Source organism: Haliotis asinina, chromosome 2 (assembly GCF_037392515.1).
Source record: "Haliotis asinina isolate JCU_RB_2024 chromosome 2, JCU_Hal_asi_v2, whole genome shotgun sequence".
Lineage (NCBI taxonomy): Eukaryota > Metazoa > Mollusca > Gastropoda > Lepetellida > Haliotidae > Haliotis > Haliotis asinina.
In genome coordinates, this window is record NC_090281.1 from 4,639,809 (window position 1) to 4,656,811 (window position 17,003).

The following is a 17,003-nucleotide window of genomic DNA, read 5'->3' on the forward strand; positions in this document are numbered from 1 at the left end:
TATTATGTTAACGACAGTGTCTAACGAGTGTCTAAAAGTTGGTATTTCACGAGCAAGAGCGAGAGATATACTGTTATTTAGGCACGGGTATCGTAAATATAGCATGATATGGGCACAAATATATAATTTTCTGTTTATTACCGAAGTCGGCGGCACGAATATAATATTCTGCTTGTTACCGAAGTCGTCGAATTGAGGAAAATAAACCCACATCAACAAAATAGGCATATAGTACATAACGTCATAGAGGAAACATGGTGTCACGTCAGCATGACCTTTTGCTGTAGGGCATTAAGATATGAACCGCGATATTTTAGCTCTCGTGGGTAATAAAAGTCTTCAATCCCTTGTACGTATTGACTTGTGTCTGTGAAGACGTTATATATGTGCTGTGCATGTTGCAGAGCAATATCCGCTCCAGGATTGAGGGAGAAGCTGATGGACATGGTGTAAAGGCGAATGTCGAAGAAAAGTTCGTCACCACGTGCAGTACATGTGTCTGGCATTTTGGAGTTTCCATGGAAACAGACGGAATAAATACTGGAATCGTATGGAACAAATGCAAATTCCACAAATTCGAAGGTGATTTAATACCATCATGCAGAAGTGTTTAATCTAACTGGCTTGGTGATTTCCATCATGCTAGGTCTGTATGTTTATCAATTTGTCAAAAGGACACAGTAACGTATTTGCTAAATTGGCACCTTCATTGGACCTGTATTGGTTACAGCGTCTGCCGGTGATGGCAAGGTCCGTGGTACGAACCCTGTAGGGCTGGGCCGGGTAACCCGGATAGACGAGTGGGTTGTGTGATGATTTTCACCCGGATACTCGTCTCAGTACCCGGACTCGTTATGATCATGTCACTAATAGGTTAAGCAATGTAATATGTTTTTAATGGGTAAGGTTGTATTGTTTTTGAAGATTCAGACATAATTTACAGTCGAAGGCTTTGAATAATGTGCATGGTAAGATATTTGAAAACTCGAAATTTTTGCCATTTCTTTCAAATTGGATGTCAGTAATCAACATAACGGGTATGGGTGTAGGGTAAGGTAATGGGGTGGGGTGGGGGTGGTGTTGGTGGACTGGTACCCGGGGGTAGTCAATGTGGACTCTTCCCAGCCCTAGAACCCTGAGTACGGCACACCAAAGATGGCATTGAGAAGACATACCAAAGACATTTCTCGGCATTATTATAATATTCCTTGTTGACTTATCCACGTTAAACAGACACAAGTCTGTCACATGGTATGGAAGTGCGTTAGGGCTATACAATCACACACACACACGCGCACACACACACGCACCTGGAAAATTCGTGATAAAGACTAGATTCATCGTCAACTTGGAGAGACTTGCTGTGAGTTATCTCCCTTCTTACCACGTAAAGCTGATCAGTGACCGGTACGTGCTCTAGTTCTTGTTCGCTGTTTTTAGCACCGCTCGTCAATGACGTCGTCGTGAACAGACTGTCGGATACATCGGTGGAGGTGACGTGGGGCGTGCCGTGTCGGATGAACGTTGGCAGACCAGAGTTTATTGATGTTGCAGTTATACTTGGGAATACTGATCGGGCACGTTGCGAAAACTCTCACCGTGAGTATACATCTCTATGTGAAATTGAGAGTTTTTGATTGAGGTAATATAAACTATGTGTATCAAAACTGAAATTATAATTGGTCAGCTTTGGCGGACAACAAGGATCATTCATCCAGATATCATGCCGACACATGAGTCTCAGATTCCCAGATTCGAATTTTCTCGTGTGAAAGTGAAACAACTCTGGTTACAGAGAACTCCAATTTCTGGTTTCATAAAAAATGGTATTTACACATGAATTTAAATTTTAAACTTTATTAACACACTATTTCTGTATTTAATGGCGAGGTGTAGGCAGCATGACCTTTATTAAGACGTCAGTGACTGTCCCTGTTTGAGGAGGTCGAAAGTAATTCCCAATGCATCCGGCTCACTGGTTACATCTGTTATGTGTGTTTTACGCTTGTTTTGTGTAGTTCTGTAACGTATGATGAGATTGATGTAATATCTTTTCCGTACCAGACCGCCAAAATCTTCTAGCGACAGAGCCTCGTTTTGAGATTCCACGATTTCAGTTTCTGTCTGTCTGTTCACTGTACGACAGTGGTTGCAAGGATTAGAAGGAGCGTAATGTTGCAATATACACGTGCATGAGTGTATACTGATTGATATTTATGTATTTAGTTAAATGAGTTTGTCTGAAATCTCTGAGTAGTAGGAAAAGAATACATTCCGCATCACTTCCGGTGGTGCTCTGACGTAGCTTCCGGTTCAAATGTGGTGCATCGAATCACGCGACGTCGTCTGACCTCGACGTTGTCATTGTTCTCGGGGTCAAGTCGATAACTGGGACGACGGTAGCTCTGTTTAACGACCTCCCGTCCTCGAATCGTGACGTCCATATTACTTCGAGGTCGACTCTGATAAGTTTTCGAAGACGTTAACGTCGCTCGCGCTGAACTCTCTTCGGGGTCGAGATTGACGTACGTTATGTCATTTATTATTTACGGGGGAGACATATATGTATATATAAGGGCATATCTTTGTGGTGTTAGACCGAGCGAAAGGAACCTTTCGTGTCAAGCATCTTCGTACCAGCTCCTGAGACTTGTCTAGGAAGTACAATGTTATTATTATATATATATATAAAGGAAACTAGACGAGTGAGCATAAAGAAAATTCCTATATATCTAATTTAGAAAAGCAATGAAAACAAGCATGGGGAAATGTCGAAGAATAACTGCAAGCGAGTTTTACAGGAGAAGACTGGAAAAGTTTGGCAACACCAGAATGAAAGTAAGAGAACTCCCTCAGAATGAACCGCTGAAAGTAATAAGCAGAGATATGATCGCGATAAATGGAGAGACGGGAACTGTCCAGTTATTCAAGTTTGTTGTCCAGAATGAAAGTCTTACATCGGGCGACAGAATGGAAGTCCATATCTCGGAGAGATTTACTGACCAAGCTGCAGAGAGTACTCATGTTGTTCATCAAGGTCAGATTCGAACCAGGAAAGGACACATGGTTAACGAGCTATTGATCTACGTAGTTGAAAAAGTCGAAACCTGTTCAGGGGAATGAGGGATTGTCTATCAACGACAAACAGTCATCAAGTTCTTCTATCATCAATAGTCAGATGAAAGAATCCGCTATCAACAATAAAGAGGACGATGAAGAAACAGCTATGTGCAGAGGACATGATATTGCAGAGGAAACGGGTTCCACCAGGTATATCTTGTGCACTATCTGTGGCGAGCCGAATCATGATGCTCAGCATCCCACATAGGAAGATGAACACAGGTTTTGTGATACCTTTGGCAAACGCACGCACGAGGATTAGTCTGTTATCAACTCTCACGTGATGTAATCCTGGCGATGAAATAAGACGTGATGTAATGTCAAAAGAGGAGAGAGGGTGTTGTACCGTATAACAGTGATGGTAAAGAGTAGCTAGCTATTATTTTCAATATCAGTTGTTTAATGATGAAGAACTAAATCATTGTGATTCATAATCAAGATTGTGTTGAATCAATGGTGATATATATGTAATGTAATATATTAATTAAATAAAATGATGATATAGACGTGACTTGTTATTCATCTGTCACTGAAAAAATGGTTTGACTTTCAAGTCCTTGTATCACCTAACAAACATAGTCATTTTTGCTGATGTAATTGTTGTCTTTAGTAATAGGTAATATGTAATATGTAATAAAAATAAGTAACTAAAACTGTTTATATAAGTACGTAGAATGTATCTCACCTCAGTATACCGTGGACCATCGAAAATGACGGACTGTGAATATCAGAGTGCTGCTGCTGCTGAGGAGTGTGTTCAACTCACGGGTGTTGAGCATCCAACAGAGAAAACAACGTGTGAAGATTCGCTTTACTCCCCGTTCAAAAGAAATGTCAGAATGAAGAAGAAAGACCTCCCTCGTGGTGCATTAGGCCTATTGTTATCACTTTTAACTTGTTCTTTTATCGCGGAATGGACTGTCTGACGCACCAACAGTCGAATGGAGAATGTTCAACCAACTGAGACGTCTCCGATGGTATTTGTTACCCGTAATGATATCAACACCAGTGTCATGGGATGCCCTGACCATTCGTTCATCAAGTTACCTTCCTCCACAAGACTCAGTGTATGCAACGTTCGTAACAGAACGATCCTGGACATTCGTCTGTTTTTCACACAACAAGCCTACTATCAAAGGCATTGCACTTTTATGTTGACTGAATAGAAAACGTTACTTCCATTGCTACCCTTCGTCCGTCGTGAAGTGCGGTCAAATAATCATCCTGTTACGCAATGAAATTAATTAACCTCACATTTTATGACATTGGTGTTTCAGGCTTATGATATACACGTTGCACTATTATGATACAGATGTAATCATTCAAACTATACGAATAAAACAAATGTGTTATGTTGCTATTTTTGTTTTCCTAGCAATTCATAGTGTTCATAAAACGTGTGATAGGTCTACATAACGTAAAAGGAAAAAAGAAAGGTATATAACAGATTGTTGGCAATATGTTATGTAAAATATGTGCATCACATCAGTTGTCCATAGAAGAAAAAAATTAAAGTTACCTACAATGATTTCAGCAGATAGTGTAGACAAGGTAAACAGTAAATAACACTGTAAATGAAAGTCGAGTGAAATCACCATTATTTGAGTCTATGACAGAACGACACCATCTACCTATGGACAGAAGCAAATTCCGAATGCTAGACCTGGGAATGTCCACGGAAAAAAAGAATGGTATTCTATAGCAGAAACAACATAATCGAGCTTGCGTTACGTGGTCTAGCATTATTTTGTTCATAAACGGAATGATGTGTGACCTTGATGATCTCATCACAATAACCCTTGAGCTGTGAGATTCCGCTGAATGAGAACAAGATCTGTTCTACCACTGAACGAAATGGCCGCACACACCATAACGTCACCTCACCAAATCTGTTGACGTCCTGAGCTCGGGATAATGTTCATGACATCGTCTATACATGCGTGATCTCCCGTCTTCACGTCTCAATAGAAAAACCGCATGGTTCCGATGGTTCGCCAGGATATCTTGTAGGGTACTTGCCAACACTGTTTGTAGCCCATCTGTCCAATCTCACAATTCTGTTGAGCCTTAGTAAGTTTAGTCCTGTCTTTATATCACCACAACCTGTTTTAAAGCTGTCACTAATAAAGTAACGAAAGTTTCATCATAAAGAGAATAGACCTATGCTATTTCTCTCTCTCTCTCTGTGTGTGTGTGTGCGTGTGCGTGTGTGCGTGTGTGAGAATAGTACATAATTAATAAGAATAAGGGAGAGAGTGAGTGAGTGAGTGAGTGAGTGGGTAAGTGAAAGTCACGGTGGCAATATTTCAGCCATATCGTGACGAGAAAATAAGAATGTATATTAATATGAAAAATACAATTTTTAATGTCAAGTGTAAAACATATCTAAATATATACTGTATTTTAGACATCATCGAATAACCATGCTCTACTTAATTCGAAATACGTTAGAGACTGTATGTCTCTTTCATACTGAAAAACCTTACCAGTACTTTTAGATGATACAATCTAGATTAATCTATCAATATATCTCTATACCTAAAAATAATTTTGTGTTCCTGAATGCATTTACAAAATATAATCGGAAAATATCTTTGAAACTGATAAATATTAAATCTCTCATATTAATAGAGTCACCGTATATCTCCATGTCTATGTCTTCTTGGTCTGGAAGTGTAAGGTTGTGGGTTGAAGCTGTTTTAAGTAATGTCTAATGATAAGAACGAGAACGAATTCTGGCAAGTTGTGAAAGCTTGACATGTTGATCTGAAAGTGGAAAACATATACGTATTAAAAGCTAATCAAACATTATTACATGTTGTACTCTGAAAACATTGTTACAATACCTTCTTCATGACAATGATTCCAATATTCACATTTTATTCATGGTTTGTGTGATACCACAGAAATAAATGGCGGTTGAGGTTATTAATTTAGGTACACTTATAGTACTTTTGCTCGCTCAAAAGCCACACGGAATAGTCGTGTTTTACATTTCTTTGTACTTACCAGTAAAGTTGTAAGTGTTCCGACGTCTGTAGGGGCATTCTTTTTCTGTTTTGCTCGTTCTAAAAGCCATAATGAATAGGTGGCTTTTAAACGCATTGGACATAGCAGCAGTCAGTCTCTTTCTATTAAGTATTTTACTATATTTTTACATTACCATTGTTTATTTCAAATGACCGAACAGCTTGACATGAAACACCAACTCATTTGATATGTGATTTAGTATGTGATGCCAAGGTGGACCACTTGCTGTTTCTAAAATGTCTCCGAATCATGTCTGATATAACGACAAGGTCTTGTTCGCTTGCCTGATGCATGTGACTATTTACGAAATGAATTTGACGAGAAAAAGCATATGCCTGAATGCATAATATGAAAAGATTGGATACCTTCAAATATTCAGAAAGGATCACCTCCAATTAGTGGTAACTGGATATCATAACACAGTAAACTAGTAACCTAGCCTCGTAAAGGACTAACTGTCAAACAAAAATCACCAGCACCTTAGTGCTACCATTAAGAATTGCCGGGCTTACACATAATTGTTGCTAAAAAGATCGGACATGACATCAAATTTTTGTTATAAATATGATTGTTTGTTATAACCTTTATCATGATAGGTTTGCAAAATGATTTGCAGAATGTAAACATATACAAATGACAATCTACTCACATCAGGAGTATTTCTTTTATTCGACAAAATATGTTTGAACAGTGAACAGTTTTACACTGATTCCAATTTTCTTAAGTTTCCAGGTACACCATGGCTTGATTTGCGGTTCACGTACAATAGTTTTACACCATGTTTTTCTTTAGCATAATGATGATGCTTCGCAAGGAGATGGTTTGGTACCTCCAAACTGCGAAACTGTCTGCAACCACTCGGTCTGTTGGAAGAACGCAAAACAACAAAGCGAATCATTTTCAAAAGGTTGGAACCTTGTATGACAGTTCCATTATCCGGGTTTACAAGTTCCAGTTTATCTGTCACTCTCAAGTCACCTGAATCTATTTTGTTTTTGAAAAATAATCGCAAAACCATTAATTTCCTCACTGTCTTTGTAGAACATCCTTTGTCATTGTGTTGCTGCCGATTGTTTCACTCGCTGTCTGATGATGATGATGATGATGATGATGATGATCCTGATTCACTAGTGCGTGATTCGTCTGAGGAGAATTCTGCTGTTTTCGAGTGAACATCAACTGTTGGTAAGCCCCTCTTGTCGAGAGTATCATAGGTTTCGTCATTTTCAAACCTCAGCGTTAGATTTACAGATGACAGGTACAAGTAATTGAATGAATTACAGCAAATTTGAAGGAATTGCATCTCAAATGTAAACAAACGCAGCCCACTCGCGAAACAATTGCAGCGATATCGGTAGTTTAGCGGTAACAACAGAGACACATCGTCCCTATCGGAAGCAATGTCGGTAATACTGGAAACACACTCGGCCATTTTCGGAGATTTTTCGGTCGCGAGCGGAAACTCACGCAGCAAAACATGTGTTTCTGTTATTACCGTAAAGTTTCGCTAGTGGGCTGCGTTTGTTTACATTTGAGATGCAATTCCTTCAAATTTGTTGTAATTCCTCCAATTACTTAGGGGGGCCTGAGGTAGGTTTGACTGGCTTTTATACAAACGGGTACAATCATCTGATGTGCAATGATAAGCTGACGTTTGTGACGTACACTTACTTTCTTGCTGGCTATTTCTATTCGAATGCACTTCCTGTGACGTGAGAGTCGAATTTGATGAGAGAGCGTGGTATACAAGTGCAACAGCAGCTGATTCTTGCATATCTGCATCATTAAATCATCTTCCTTAGGAAGTGTCTCTAGAAACTGAATGTTGGAAATTGAATTTTGCATGTCATCGTACACATCGTGCCAAACTGCATAGCAATACACGACCAGGTTGGGCGGTGGTTCAAACATATCCTTGACCTGTTCCAACATCCGTTTCACCAGATGGGTTTTGCCGGAAGAACTTCCTCCTGTGACAGATATAGTCGTTGGTATTTGAAAACGTTATGGGCAAGTGCTTTCTGCAAAGGCAGATACATCACTAAAGTGATCCATGGGTGTACAGTACCGATGTTTTGAAACAACTGAAGTCATTGTCTCCCGTCCACATCGACTTATACCACGTGTTTTCACTCACAACATAAAGCAATTTCTTCCTGGTCTATTTTTTATTAATGTTTTCTGCGAGTACAACGTATAGTGAATATTACAATGATCAGGATTGAGAACTGTGTTATGAACAGCATTTGGAACATAAAACAACATTCACTAATATTACAATGATCAGGATTGAGTACTGTGTTATGAACAGCATTTGGAACATAAAACAACATTCACTAATATTACAATGATCAGGATTGAGAACTGTGTTATGAACAGCATTTGGAACACAAAACAACATTCACTAATATTACAATGATCAGAATTGAGTACTGTGTTATGAACAGCATTTGGAACATAAAACAACATTCACTAATATTACAATGATCAGAATTGAGTACTGTGTTATGAACAGCATTTGGAACACAAAACAACATTCACTAATATTACAATGATCAGAATTGAGTACTGTGTTATGAACAGCATTTAGAACACAAAACAACATTCACTAATATTACAATGATCAGGATTGAGTACTGTGTTATGAACAGCATTTGGAACACAAAACAACATTCACTAATAATACATATAGGTATGGATAGTACACGACAAACACGAATCTGTATCTGAAATAGTGACAAATAAACGTGGATACGTATTCATCATTCATGAAATGATCATTCCTGTCGAACTGCGGTACAATATCAGGCATGCGTGAATTTGCTTTGAATTTTCATAAAAGATAATACAATGTAAACAGCCCACAGGTATTCAAGTTGTAAGATTGTATTTGTTCTGTATTGCATGTGTAGGAGCTGCTGTTCTCATACTTCACGTAGTGATCAAATACGTTATCAACAGGCTGCTCCGCCAAACTGTCAAAGAGTTCTGCTTTGTGCCCTTTGAAATACATGGCAATCCAGTGACGACCCTCTCTTTGTTTCACATCTGTATTAACAATAAGTCCCACACCTTTGGCACGCAAACTAGGGGTTATAGTGGGTAAAGTATCTTTGGAGTAAACGCCCATGACGTGAGATTGTAAACTCGGATCACACTGTATGGAACACATAAGTTGAGAGGTCTTCATTCTGTTTTTTTACTTCACAAACACGTTGCGGGCTTGGTCGATTTCGATGAGTCAAGATGACGCCACTCAGTGTCCTGGTGAGCGCCGCTTCCAGATTTCACCAGGTTCAGATACTCGGAATCTGCGCACATTTTGTCCATGTAGAAGACGAACAAGGCATTCCCCATGAGAAATGCCTGTCTGCTGATGCCATTGCCCTTGTCTTCCTTCCACAGTCCCATGTCGTCGAGCATGTTGACGTAACAGACCACATCGTCTGCTTCGGCGGGTTGTCCCGACACACTGACTCCGTCGATGTACAGCGTCATGGACGACTTGAAATCATACGGATTGTCGGTGTAGGTAGTTGAGTTCTTTGCTTTGCGTCAACATTCCTGTATTGACAGATCCTGTGACGTCACTGCTCTCCAGATCCATGTCGACTCCATATCTTTGAAGAACAACTGTGTAGTCAACTGAGCGTTTTTAGCTTCCGCGCCATATCCCAGCAGGACCTTCACGATGCTCTTGTAGGCGCAATGGCAACGTTGATCTGTTGCGAGAACAGATTTTGTTGGAATAAATTTATGGGCGCCACATTCTCGCCCTCGATCAAAGGCTGCATCGTTGATTTGGCTAAAGGTCGCACATTCACGATAGTCTGATAAGGAGATAAAGTGAAGATTTGGGCACCAGCTCTTCGAATTCTTTGTCATTCAACAGTGACGTGTCGCTATTTCTGTACGAATGTGCGTTTTAAACTGAAGATATCCTTTCCTTGCACAGGAGTACACTTGAGTGCTTTGGCCGTCTTGGAACCGTCGGGGTTGTTGTCGGTCCGGCTTATCTTCTTTGTTGTGACGTCCCTTTCGCCCTCCTTGCGTTTTAAAGCCTTCTGCCTTTTGTCTCTAGCTTCCTCTCTTTGTACCTCGCTTTGGGATTCCGACGTCGTTTGCAAAGTGACCTAGTTGGATTATATTGTTGTCGTTGTTGTTGACGAACCGGGATCACCAGCTTTTCTGCTTTCCCATGGAGCAGATGAGATGTTTTCCTCACGTGTTTGTTGTCGAAATAATGTTTAAACTTGGTGTGGTCTGGGAAATGCGGCGGACGTGAATCCATGGTTTTTACTCCACAAACGGAGAGCGTCTTAAATGAAGTGTGGCGTAGGTCTCCTCCATTATGATTGAAGCTGTGGATGCATTTTCTGACTTAAAGTACAATTCGATATTGTCAGTTTCTTTCAGTTTACCATGAATGTTAAATTCAGTACCAAACGTGTAGGCAGGTCCCTGTCTCAAATCGATGCGTCTCAGTACGTCTACAATACGTCTACGTAAGAACCCGTGACTTTGAAAGATCAACCTTTCCAAAGTTCAGCTCCGTTAAGGACAATGCCCAGAATCCGTCGAAGACTAACCGTTGATTTTATTTGACGCGAAAATGATGGGGTGTATTAGCCGGAAAGGATGTCGTTTTAGAGTCAGAGCTTCAAGAAACACATACTTCTCCATATTTATTACACTTCTTTCAGTTCGCTTTCTTCTACGAGTCAAAAGATTTGGGCCAGCCAACCCAGCGTACCAGAACATAGGTCCTTCCATTCACCTTTTTCCTTTCAAGAACTTTCTCGAGTTGCCAGAGTACATCCGAGGCTTTGCTGACTTTTTGAAGCTCGTTCCCATAAAAGGACCCAATCACGGGTTCATCGTGAAAATCTTTCAGTTTGTACTGAGGAAACCCCTGTTTCCGGTTACGTTGAGCCACTTTAAACAACTCCTCTGTCCACTTGAGGTCAAGTTCTTTGCTATCCTGAGATATGAGATGCTACCAAGATCGTCCACTTTAAATAAGCATTTCTTGATTCTAGGTTTGCTGACTTTTCTTAAAGGTTCCAGGTAGATGTGATTCCATACTCTCACTTCATTGGTGCTATTGACTTGTGCTGGTGACAGCTTGGGTAGAGATGAATGTAGGGTATGGTTGTAGTTGTACACTAAATCCGGTAGAGCATCCAGGTAATGTTTGGTGTTATTATCGGTCATGTACCGCGTAATCAACTATTTCAGTGTTCTCTTAAAACGCATAATTACTTTTTATGTTTTCGTTGCGAGCTATGGTGAGCTTTATTTTTTGTGTTTTGTTTTTAAAAAAAACGTCTTAAGTACACCCTTAAATTCACTTTCACCATCTACTTGCACTTTCCTGGGACGTCGTTGCTCAGGGATGTTTTTGAAAGCACTTAAGACAGATTCTGGCTTTTTGTTTGACAGAGGATACACAAATGCAAACCTACTTAGTATGTCAATAGCCACAGCAAATACCGTATACCTTGCAATTGATTCTCTTTGCTATAGTGTGATAGATCGGCAAGGTCTAAGTCGAACATCTCATTGACGAAATTAACCCTCACTCTCATGCGTTGGAATTTATGTCTGACTGGTTTGTGTACACTGTAAGCATCTTGGTTCTTGACAAACCATTTCACCTTCCTCAGTTTAACATCAGCCGGTCTATTCGCCCTTAACACATCACGCAGTTTGCATGGTCCATAACAAGCTCCCGGTTTGGAGGGGTTTCGATTAGGTAATAAGTAGTTTATTGACCCTTAAGCATTCTGTTGCTACACATTATTTTTGAAAGTCTTTAAGCAAAGGAAGAATCGTCTCTATCAACATTTCTTGTTTTGTTTAAATCTGTTTTCCAAAAATTACATATTAAGCACACACGATTTCAAATCGTGAACATATTCTATTGTTTTAAACTGTGAGTCTCGATAATCTTCACATTGATAGGGAAGCAAACTGAAAGCAGTTACTGCATTGAAATTTCAAGGATGGGTCATCGGTCAACAAATTCATCCATCTGTCAATCACGTGATCATCATTCACCTCGGTCATGGCGCAGTTAAAGTATCTGTCAAGTTGCTCCTCTTCTGACATGTCACGACAAGTATGAACTCGTTCTTCATCAAACATACAACCAAAACACAGTTCCCATGAAAGTCGTTTCACGATTTTAGTAACTTGGAAACTATAACACAGTCAGAAGTCCTTGTGCATGTTTTAGTTGATTCACCATGGCAACTTCGTCTGAACACACAGGCACTCTCCTTGAATTTTTTATGATCACGCGTTTGGCAGCTTTATGTTCATCTTGAAATTTTCCCCTGGCATCTTTCACGCACTCTTCACGGTCTTGAAACCATTCACTGGACTGTGTGACGGTGGACTCTTTCGGACAATTTTGCTCACTCATCACTTGCTTCAAGGTGTAGAAGGTTGCTCGGTTGTCTGATGTCATGTTTAACATTCACTGATGATGAGAAACTATTTCATGAGCAAAAATCTCTTCAATTCAAACAGGATAATGTTGACAATTAGGTTATAGTTTGATGCAAAACCAATACGAACCATTCTGTGCTTCTTGTTTCCATGATATCTATTCAGCAAGTGGAGTTGTAAACTTGTTCTTGTTTCTTGAGTTGTGTAAGAATAACTAGTTTAGTTTGCATTGATGTGAAACCACTGTCTCCCATTGGACGGATTCAAATGAGTTACCAACTCAATGTTAAAAGAGAATTTCCACGAACCATGGTCTTTGGTGGATTGTAAGTGTAAGCTGAGTTAAATACGAAATTCCATTGTTCCTTCAAAATATTCATACCATCCAACAATATTCAGACATAATTAGATAACATTCAAATCATCGTAACTTACTCAGTTCCTTTTGTCCTCTATCATTCCTTTGAATTGACTTATTCGCAGTATTCGCACATCTCTAAGTAGTCCTTCACAGCTTCCAGTCATCCTGTAGTGGTACATTTCCACTCACTCTGTTTTAATAACAAACAAACTAAAAAGTGAGTCATACAATTTAACATATGAGTTTCTGTCATACATGTATCTGTTTATTTTTTTTAACAGACAGATTTTTAGTAATAGTTATTGTATAGTGTTTGTTTCTGACATATATGTTTGCGTTTCTATCGTAAATATTTTGTTGCTGACATGTGAATTTCAGCCTGTGTCATGTATTCAGTTTTATTCTGGATTTAGTGTTTAAAAACTGATAAGTCATTTTGAATTGGTTTCACGATATATTTTCCAACATTATATAACAAGATTATTTTGATATCACTTTATAAGTTAAAAAATAATGAACAGTAAAATACCTTTTTTTTCTTTTTTCTTTCAGGAGCGCATGTTGATTTCACTTCATGATGTAATCGATGTTTGCTAAACACATATTGCACTACTGAGTGATTTTATGAAAACAAATTCTTGCTTTGAATAAGGAAGATACAAAGTCCTAAGTTGGATTAAATCCATATGGTCGAGACCCGATGCCATTTGCCACAATGTATCGCTTGCCATCGTGTGGTGACAATGCCAGTTTAGTCACTCTGTGTAGAGTGTGTTGTGAATAGATCGAATCTGATGAAAAAGTACCCATGTTTTGTTTGTGTTTAAAAAGACAGTCTTTATACATCTGGTGGCGAAGGTGTTTTTTGACACAGGCTTTTTGCACGCCTTTGACCCGTTCAGTGGGAGTTTTGTCAAAAATAGTCCAACAAACTCTCTGATGGTTTTACCACCCACTTCCTCTTTCATCAGACCGATGTCTCTTTCCATGGAATGAAGTGGATGGTCTTTGGGATAGTTGGAGGTATCAAATTATGAGGTGAAGGTTAGCTAACATAAAGTCTTGAGGATCGCGGAGAGGAGTATCCACAGGGGCCCAGATTTGATAAAAGAAACTATCCGTGTCTGTCATAAGTACCCTGACGTGATCACTAGCATATTCCTTTAACATGACATGGTAATGGAAGTCGTAGAGAAGTCTTTTTGCGTGTTCCTAAATAGTGAAACCCACGGCAACGGGTTGGTTCAATGTCACAGACACCTTCTCAATGCTCCCTACAACCCAAAATTCCGAACAAATATTCATGCTCATGAAATTAGGCTTTGATGTGTACTTCCTCATCCTTTCCTCGGTAGTGATCAATTCAATCGGGTTGTAATTTCCTACGTTTTGTAACTGTTTTCCAAATACAGCATTTGAAAGCAATTTAAACAAATCTTACGGAAAGTCGTCTGTGGCTTCTTTTCGTTTTTGTGTGCTAAAGTCTATATAAGGCTTAATCCATTTAGATTGAGTAAATTTCAAAACTTTGTGTACTTTTGTCAGTTTCAGACCCAATCGTAAATATTGTTGCAATGTTCCGAAATAAATGACATAATTCTGCTTGTCTTTCAATGTTGAAGACAGTTTCGTTCCCGTGGGTGGCTTGCTCTCGTTCTTCTTTCCCAAGAGACCTAAGTCTACGAGCAGTTCACGATGACAGGGTGACAGGTCTTCGAAGGGAATGCTTTCTTTGGTGGGAGCGAGGGGTAAGGACTGATGGATTGAGTGAAGATGACGTGGGTATTCCAAATCACACTGTAAAATGTAACCAGCGTCACCTTCGGGATTGAGTTTCAACCAATCGATGACATCTATTTCATCTATCCATTGCTGTCCATTAGCTCCTTACAAATAGTCAAGATCATAATACATCAGGTAAGATTTGGGTTTGGATGTGTCAAAATCGAACTTATGTTTGTTGTTAGCTTGGGCATGACGATAATTGATGCTAGCCACACCTCCTCTCACTGTATTGGAGACAAAAATTGTACACGTCTGGATCACGCCTGTCATCAAGAGACACGCGTCCATGGCCATCCCCGGGAGGTTGAAGTACCGACAAGGATCGAGATTGTAATATGAATGTCAGAATATTACGTAAATTCCATTAATATTCTGTCTTGGTAGAAATGGATACAACACAGGGTTTCAAAATTACAACAATGCTTTAGACCAGACAATCGCATATCGTTGTGACATTTTAAGACAGGAACAAATAAGGGTCTTTTTACACTGTTAATTATCACTTAATCGTTCATTCATTCATTAGTTCAGAGAACAATGCCCACTCACTGTTAACACAGGTGTCCACATGGCATACAATAACACTCAGGCTTTCATCTCCAACACACGCAAAACTAGTGTAACATATGTATAGGTAAATATTTTGTGTGTAAAACCACAAGATATACAGATGTCTTCGTCGCGATCGTATCCATCACGAATGTTTTTTAGAAAGCGATACGAACGTCGCGAGCGACGTTATCGTCATCCAAAACTCATCAGAGTCGACCTCGAGGTAATAAAGACGTCGCGATTCGAGGACGGAAGGTCGTTAAACAGAGCTGCCGTCGTCCCGGTTATCGACTTCATCTCGAGAACAATGGCAATGTCGAGGTCAGACGACGTCACGTGATTCGATGCACCGCATTTGAACTGGAAGCTACGTCAGAGCACCGCCGGAAGTGGTGATAGCACCATCGGAAGTGGTGCGGAGCATATTCTTTTCCTACTACTTCCTAAGGACTGCACTAAGTTGCGTAATAGGACGGAACCCAGTCACCAGGAAACGAGACTGCTGTGTGTTTTGACTTTTGTCTCAGTTTTTGTGTCGATCATTACAGCCTTGATACTCTACCTATCCCTTTCTTACAGGCGGGGGTTTCGTCCCCATGTCTGACGCTCAGTGACACCTGTTTTGCACATGACACTGATATCTGTCTATATTTACAATTGCAGCTGTAAAGGTGGCGGCAAAACACGACGGTGACTCCGTCACCCTGAAGGTGGGCGGCTCCTCCTATACCGTGTGCGTCAGAGCTGTAGGGGGAGGAGTAAGTGGACCCTGGGTCAGGAGGAAAGTCACCACCCCGGTGACTGTGGGTAAGTTGGTAAACTCACTGCTCAAAGTGTGGGCGTTCAGTGGCAACACGGTCTCTGACAGGTGTGAGGACCTGTCCACCACAACGACCACTTCAATACTACCAATCTCCCCTCCACCATCACCAACTCCAACGACAACGATATTAATATAAAACACTTCTTTCTGAACAAACTATTGGATAATTAAACAACACGAAGTTTGAATGATTGAAATTTCATTGCTGCTACGTTGTCCTGTGGTTCAGTTCCAAACTCAGCAATACCAAAACCGCGTCGTCACCCTAATGTATCTGGAGTGGACTGAAAGCGGTATCACTCCGAACACCCAAAATATACCCAACTCACGCGTACACGCATTCATCGCAAGATTATTGTAACTCCACATTAGACACTACTTTCCCTTGCGACTCAGTATCCCACCTCTGACAGGGATAATCAGATGTCAGTAAGCACTTACTGGCAAACATATATAAGAGGATGCGTTTACGAGAAGTAACGAGCACGGGAATGAGCAAACCCATTTGATTTCTGAAAGGTCGAGTAGATGCAGGTTAGTGCACATGTCGTGCATGACGATGGAATCTGTTCCGCGCGTTGGAGTTTGCAGTTCGCATTGCACTCGATAGCAGACGACCTGGGTCCCCTTCGTTCACAATGGCAAGCGCCAGTTGGCGACACTCATACATACTAATACGGGTCAATTGCCAGGTCGGCGCTCAACGTACTCCCCTTTGCCCGTATTTACACACATTTTGAGAATCAAAGTTCCGTATGTTTGAAAGATAAGAAACATGCCTGTCATAAGTGGAGGCGTAGACATCAATACGTTATTCTTTCGTGGTGGGATAGCCTTGTGGTTAAAGCTTTCACTCGTTCACGGGTTCGATTCCCTATA

General features: G+C 40.2%; 1 protein-coding gene across 1 annotated transcript in view; it reads left to right on the forward strand.

Moving 5' to 3' along the window:
- LOC137272208 (leukemia inhibitory factor receptor-like) overlaps nt 1-17,003 on the forward strand; it is a 43,716-nt gene that overhangs the window by 24,298 nt on the left and 2,415 nt on the right. The window contains exons 11-13 of the mRNA XM_067804566.1: nt 405-582; nt 1,441-1,599; nt 15,965-16,108. Coding sequence (XP_067660667.1) covers nt 405-582; nt 1,441-1,599; nt 15,965-16,108 — 481 coding nt within the window. The remainder of the gene's footprint in view (nt 1-404; nt 583-1,440; nt 1,600-15,964; nt 16,109-17,003) is intronic.